This window comes from Montipora capricornis, chromosome 8 (assembly GCF_036669925.1).
Source record: "Montipora capricornis isolate CH-2021 chromosome 8, ASM3666992v2, whole genome shotgun sequence".
In the NCBI taxonomy this organism is placed as follows: Eukaryota; Metazoa; Cnidaria; class Anthozoa; order Scleractinia; family Acroporidae; genus Montipora; species Montipora capricornis.
The window spans coordinates 49249348-49256772 of record NC_090890.1 but is presented as its reverse complement, the minus strand read 5'-3'; the positions used below and the strand labels follow the sequence as shown (position 1 = coordinate 49256772).

Sequence of the window (7425 nt, the reverse complement as noted above, 5' to 3'; positions counted from 1 at the left end):
ACTATGCTTTCACGTCAACCGTGATGTTGTGACGTGGAGTACCGCAATAATTCAGGATAAACTGTATAACGCGCATTCATTTATAAGGTAAAGAAGTCAATAGAAGACAAGACCGCAAGACCCAATTACGGTACTGATTCCTTTAAAGATCTCTTATCGGATTAAAGCAACATGATTGCTTAGAAACCAAAGTGACAGCGCGTTCCACGCCTTCTGCTCAACGACATTTCGTTTCTACGAAAAGACGAATGCGAGGGACCTTTCACTTCGTCTTTAGTTAAAAGAGGAAATCCTCTTGTCATAGTTACAGTTCAAAGACCCAAAGTTTCCACACTTAGCAAGTGTCTTCATCAGGGCATTGTTAATCGAGGGACTGGTTATGAAACCTTAAAACCTTCAAAAGCGGGAACAATATTGTCGCAATCGATGTTGAATAGACCTCTTTAGCTTGGACGTTTTTTTTCCCCATTTCAGACCACGTGAAATTACTCTTGAGTACAGTTTCTTTCAAATGTCGTCTTATGCACGAGCTTATGTACGAATAACATGAAAAACAAATGGAAAATTCCCTTGACAATATCACTTGGTCTGAAATGGGAAAACAAAGCGTACACAGCTAAAGAGGTCCATTGACCGTGACAGTGCACAATCTTTTGTTTTCGCTTCGCACGGGTTTGCAAATTAGTTGCGCCCCAAAACTTAAACGAAAGACTTGATTGGTTATCTTCTCTTAAAAAAAGGTGTGTTTTGTGTACTGTCAAGGCCAAAATTAAAATACAGACAAAAACACGAAACAAAAAAACTTCGAGTTTCATAAACATCTCCATGCATTAACTATGATCAGGGGTGAAGAGAAACCGTTGGAAGACTGAGTCCAACCATGTGTCAGCCAGCACATGGCACATTAATAGGCCATTTCTGAGTTCATGTTTGCCTCCTCTTCAAAGCGAGTCTAAGGGTGTGTTCGATTGACCCTATTCCTGAATAAGAATACGTGGAATGATGATTTAAAACAGTATTTCTGGTGTTTTGAAACAACAAGGATAGTAAAGATATGTTTAAAATAGCATTTTCGCAGGTCTTTGACAATTTTGATGTGAATCTCCGTAAAAACGAAGGATTTCTAACTTCTATTTCATGTATTCCTATTCCGCAATACGGTCAATCGAACGCACCCTAAGTGCGAAGTTTCTGTTATGAAAATTAGTTTTCATTCATTTGTAAAGTAGAACAAATTACCATCATAAAAACTTCGCATTTAGACTCGCTTTGAAGAGGAGGCAGACATGAATTCGGAAATGGCCTATTCCGCTCACGTTCCTTTGAAACCTGATGATAACTGGAGGCTGGAAACTAGCATTCGTTTTGACAAAGAAACCTTTTTAGTTCAATTTCCAGATCAAGGCATTTTCAAAGAAGTCTGTAAAAATCCAAGGTCGAAAGCGGGGGCTCGAACTTAGGACAGTGCAAATTGGGGGCAAAATCTTTCTCTCTACCTCTAAGGTATCAGGCCACCTTTCATCCTACGTTCACCTTTTCCGGGATATAATACGAACTCGCAGTTGACAAGCTCAAAGATGGCTTGAGCGATGTGCAACCGCGCCCCGATGGCTCAGTTGATTGAGCACCGGGCTGCCATGCGGGAGGTCGTGAGTTCGACTCCGGCTGGACCAACACTCAGGGTCTTTAAATAACTGAAGAGAAAGTGCTGCCTTTGTAATTACATCCGCAAATGGTTAGACTTTCAAGTCTTCTCGGATAAGGACGATAAGCCGGAGTTCCCGTCTCACAAATAACTTCCATGTTCATTAGTTCCCTGTGGGACGTTAAAGAACCCACACACTACACACACACACACTTCGAGAAGAGAAGGGGATGAAGTTCCCGGTGTTGTGGCTGTCCTTCGTGAGTGTAAGGGTGTGTGGGTATAGCAGGCCCACATCAGCTGAATAGCTGCCAAAACTTCAACCTGCTCAAACAAATAAATAACAAACAATCGCAATCGTTCGAGGTTCGTTCAAGCCTAGCGTTTTTCGGGTTTCCTTGTAGGGCACTTTGAAAATCATTCCACATCCACACTTCCACTATATGCTTTTCACATATTCTCCAACAGGACCAATTTTAATTTAAACATGTATTTCTGGGAAAAAAACATCGTTTCTTTCCAAAATTGAACCTTACAGAGAAGTGAAATCTAGTTTCAAAGTAAGACAATGCATTGGCATCTTACAAAATATAAGCAGTCTTAAAATATAGTTATGAACTTGCTAACTTCTCATGGTAATCACAGATCCAAATTTGAATAGTAAATAATTTACTACACAGATAAATGACATTTTCGAGTGAAAAATGACCTTGTTATTTCTTCGCCAAGAAATAAATCAAGAATTATGTACATGTTTGGTCAAAACAATATAAAGCCCGCTTTACACCAAAATCTGGCACGGCACTCCAAAACCCACGGTACGGCACGGTAAAATTTTCGTGTATAAGCAGAACAAATATACAAGGCATACTAGGCACTTTTGCCAGAGCAAGCACAGCTCTGGAGATGTGTTCGGCACTCAAAACTGAGGTACCGTGTCACGATCTTGGAGTGCCGTGCCACTTTTTGTCCGTGTGTAAAAGGAGTTTAAGACATTCTGAAAAATACAAGCTAAAATGACTGGCTAAGTGAAAGATGTCTTTCTCTCACTAACTTATGCCCAATTACGCTACGCTTACACTAGGATATAATGATAACACAAATCTAAAACGCGACCATGTTTTGACATGGAGGTAGGTTTTAAGATGCTGTAAAATGTTTTTGTCTATATTCATACAAAGTGCAACTGGTTCAGTCTTCGCTGAGAAAAAGTGCTCGACGCGGTTTGCAAGGCGTTGTAAGAGAATAAAAGAGAAAATCAAAGATAAAACCCTGGTTGGCCGTAATTCTGAGCTTACGCGATCGGCGTCAGACGGCTTTATGGTGACAGAAACATACCTAGTATATATACGCATTTGTGTGAATGATAATTACTGGGCGATTGGATGGAAAACAATGGTGCTATTATAAAGTAAAGTAAAGTAAAGCATTATAGGACATGGATTGATAAAGTAAAAGGCTTTAAAAACTAGCCTAAAGCGAACTAGGAAATATACTTTTTTTTAATACGCTGCATCATCAAAAAGCCATGCTCGTGATCTGTCCCCTTGTGCTGGGAATCACGGGGTTGGAGGGTGCAGGATTTACTTCCGCAGAGGATGCTGGGAGCGGCTCGGTTTCGTTAGGAGTTAAAAACTGTCGTATGGCCCCTGATTCTTCAATGGAATGGAATTCCAGCGATGAATGGTGATTTACAGAGTTGTACTACGAATAAACGAGAAAAAGAAAAAATACAACATTAATCTATGATGAAATAACGAAAATTTGCGTTTGCTGGCACGGAATGCTCTCATGATAAACACTAATGATCACTCTAATTACTGAAGTTAGCATTTCGTCTGCTAACGAATCGTTCTTGCACTGGTTAGGTTACCTTCATCAACGCGTCTGATATAACCGAATTTTCGTGTTTCAATCCCCGACGACGAAAACAGCTTCGAAATACCGAACAATAGCCGACGAGGCAGTTTCCGAACGAGTGAGTCGAAGTGCAAGACTTATCGATAACACTAAGTTTTACCTCACATTGGCTCTATTTTCTTTCACACGAAAGTTTTCGTTATTGACAGTAATTCGCTAAACTCGTCAGATTGACCAAAATCGTAAACAAGGCTGGCTTGTATTTGTTGAGGTAATTTGCGTAGGTTTGGCAATCTGACAAGAATTAAATCGCAAAAAATTGTACCGCATGTACCAAAATTCGTCATGTTGGTGGCGAGGACAGGGGGGGCGTAGTGGTGAGAGCACTCGTCGCCCATCAATGTGGCCCGAGTTCGATTCCCAGAGTCGGCGTCATATGTGGGTTGAGTTTGTTGGTTCTCTTCTCTGCTCCGAGACGTGTCTCTCCGGGTACTCCGGTTTTCTCCTCTTTACAAACACCAATGTTTGATTTGATTTGACTTAATTTGGTTAGTGTCCCCAATTAGTGCTCTTGTGCTAAATCTATTGACCCTTGAAGTTGTTAAATTTTGTGATTTTTGTTGTTGCGCGCATTTCTGGGCATAAGTGCGTTCTTGGACACGATTAGAGGACAAGGCACGCTAAAATGAATTGGAATGGGACTATTGCCAATCAAGGGAGAAAAAGCTTAACTGAAAAAGGAGAGAACTTACCGTGCATGGCAGTGGAGCACTAGAGTTCAGAGGAACAGTCTCAGATATGCTATCATCTTCCGAAATAGACTGGTAAGGAGTGCCAAGAGGTGAATCGGACCTGCAATAAACAAGTTAGCAGTTTAGCGACGATATTCTTTTGGTCAATCACCCAATCAAATGAGCCTATCAATCAAACAGCAAAACGCCGGCAATTGGCGCGGAAAAACACGTGCGAATAAGTGACAATTGGTTTTGCATAGGGGCCCATAACCGAGGGCCTACAACTCCAATTCTCAGTCAATGTAACGGCATTTGCACAGTCGGATCAAGCGATTTTCAGACGAGTTCTTAAATAAGATATGCCTTGCACGAGTGACTATTCTCAATCCCACGGCTAATAACATCTCGTGCAAGACTTGTGATTAGCCGGAAAGGTACGGTTTCGCAACAAAATCAATCTTAAAATAACTCGGTCAGTGTAAACGCCGTTGCATAAATGTAATGCAGTTGTACGCTCCGATTCATGGCCTCCCGTTTCGGATTAGTCTGTGAATGGATGAAAATGTTGTTTGAGATTTTAAGCCAGTTACCAAGTGTAGAGATCCAAAACCAAGTATTATGGAGATGATCCAAACAATTACCGACACTGAGCAATACATGTAGCAGATTTCACTATCGGTCACGTATCACAACCGTTGTTCAAAAAATGCTGAGGAACGTTAATTAAAGAATCCATGCACTATTTGCAAATCTTGGCCGGGAGCAAATGTGGCCGGCTTGGCATTGATATCTCAACCGAGATGAGCCCATGACTAGGAAAGTACAACTTCATTGTATTTGTGGAACGGCGTTTTCACAGACCGACTTATTTTTAGATTGATTTTCTCGCGAAACCAGACCTTTCCAGCAAATCACGAATCTTGCATCAGAAATTATTACCCAAGGGATTGAGAATGGTCACTCAATGCCATGCAAGTCATTTAAGAACTCGTCTGAAAATAGCTTGATCTGTGAAAATGCCGCTACATAGACTTAATATTCTGGTTATGGGCTCCAAAAAACGACTTATGCTTGTATTTGGCCACGCAAGCAGAAACAGCAAGGGGAGAGTGCTAAAACAAATCAGACCTAAGATAAATATATGAGAACATAATTAAATTGTATTTCTTACCAAAACAACTCGAACAAATTTCGTTTCTTTCGATGCTTTGGTATTCTAGAAAAGCAATGAAAAATATTCATATGGCTTATGAGGTAACCTCATCACGTGTCAGTAATTTATCAATGAAGTAAGTTTCCCGCGCGAATTCGACAAAAGTTGCCAGATACTGCAGAGATTTCCCTTGGATGAAACACCCCCCCCCCCCCCCCCCCCCAAAAAAAAAAAAAAATTGTAGAAAGCAGTTCGGCAGGTGCTTTATTTGCTCGTCAACTTTTCTCAAGAAGAACAACGTTCACTCGATATTGCTAAAGCCATTGGATTATCACTGTCTGTGGACGTGAGTACCCACTCAGAAAATAGCGGTTTGTTCGTTTTTAAAGATTAATGCCAAAATCCTATGAAAGGGGAGGGGATGGGGAATGTCACAAAACAAGGTGAGATATAAGTCTTTTAAAATAGAAAATGTCCACTACTCTCCTTGGTTACCAAACGCCAGCTGTCTAAAGCCCAAATAAGCTCATCCTAACTTAATGTTTAAGTTATCTGAATCCAGTTTACTTTCATCAAAATAAGGAGTTTCCACATGACCTTTCGGCTGGGACCACTTGTTCAGAGCCGGATTAAGATAATCTTAGATTAATGGAAAATTCAACTGCAGTTGAGTTGTTGATAAAGTAAGTTTTAACAAGATTTTTAACCGAGCAATTTTGGCTTCCACGTTTCAGTTTAGCATTCTATTGCGAAGGCTGTTTTGACGAGGAAATCAGTCAAACCCCGGTTGGTATTTAAAAAGTGGATTCAGTGTTAATCGGTTTTCGAACAACTACATCCTGGAGCGAATGTAGATCGTTTCGAGAGTGGGTGGGGTGGGGATGAAGGTGGCAAGGTATACGAGGGTCGGGAGAAAGGTAGAGAAGATGAGTTAGATATACGATTCAAGGTATTGCTTGCAGGGCGACTTACCTATGATAAATAGGTAACACTAAAGACAGGATGATAATCACTAAAACACCAATAATCAGACTGACTAAGAGGAGCCTGGCGATGCCATTTCTGCAATAGATAAAGCCAGAAACCCATAATAGTTGAAACGTGTAACGGCCCCTTGTGTGCTAGGCAACAAGCGACTGAGTATTCAATTTGCTAAGTACCATATTTGGAACAACAAGAGCGAGGGGTTTCCAAATATGGTACTTAGCACTGAAACATTCAACCAATCAGTTCGCATTGAATATTCGGAAGCTGTGAACGCGCGTTACACGTTTCAACCCTTATGGGTTTCTGATAAAGCATAATAACTCTCATACGTTTCATGATCACACAACTTGAATTAGACAGAAGCAACCATGGCGAACTCACTGGAGTCTTGGCTATAAGTACCTTTAAGATTCGTTAGAACAAGAGACTCTAATAAAGGAAGGAGCCTACTGTTGTTATTGCGCATACGTGTTGCGCATATCGAGACACTCGGGTTTCCAATGGGTGGTGCTTAGTAAAACTGGGATATTTTTCGGCGGTTTAAAACTACGCGGAGAAAGCGGAACTTAGCAAGTGCTAATTGGGGGGAACCATGCATTTTTCAGTGATAATTAAGCTTCAATTTGCAAAGAACACGATACATAGACCTTTTTCATAATGGCGGCCCGATAAAATATTCTTTTGTTTTAATGCTGATAAGCCTTTCTAGCCTCGCTGCAATGCGCAAAATTCAAAAGAATATGTTAACCAAAATGAGGCCAGTAGGTCCAATTAACATAAATACAATAGAATATAAAATCGGTTGCCATTTATGAAAGTGGTCTATTACTTTGTATTTTAAAGCTTTTTACAAATATTCTTGATTAACTCATGAAATGCGTGGTTACCCCCTCTTAATTTTCTTTTTGGATTTCAATAACATTTGTTAAGATCTGCTTTTCCTGCAATTATTCAATGGTAAATAAAGGGAGCAGAAATACCTTTGAACTAGTAGGCACCGTCCTTAACAACAAGTTAATGCGCTTGCGCATGTTGTCTCTGCTTAA

The 7425-nt window shown here is 40.5% G+C and overlaps 1 protein-coding gene across 1 annotated transcript in view; it reads right to left on the bottom strand.

The window, feature by feature from the left end:
• Positions 1 to 2119: 2119 nt before the first annotated feature.
• Positions 2120 to 7425, bottom strand: part of LOC138060526 (protein tweety homolog 3-like) — a 25093-nt gene continuing 19787 nt past the window's right edge. The window contains exons 12-15 of the mRNA XM_068906333.1: positions 6365 to 6454; positions 5411 to 5455; positions 4258 to 4357; positions 2120 to 3349 (exon numbers count right to left, since the gene is read on the bottom strand). Coding sequence (XP_068762434.1) covers positions 3164 to 3349; positions 4258 to 4357; positions 5411 to 5455; positions 6365 to 6454 — 421 coding nt within the window. The 3' untranslated portion in view covers positions 2120 to 3163. The remainder of the gene's footprint in view (positions 3350 to 4257; positions 4358 to 5410; positions 5456 to 6364; positions 6455 to 7425) is intronic.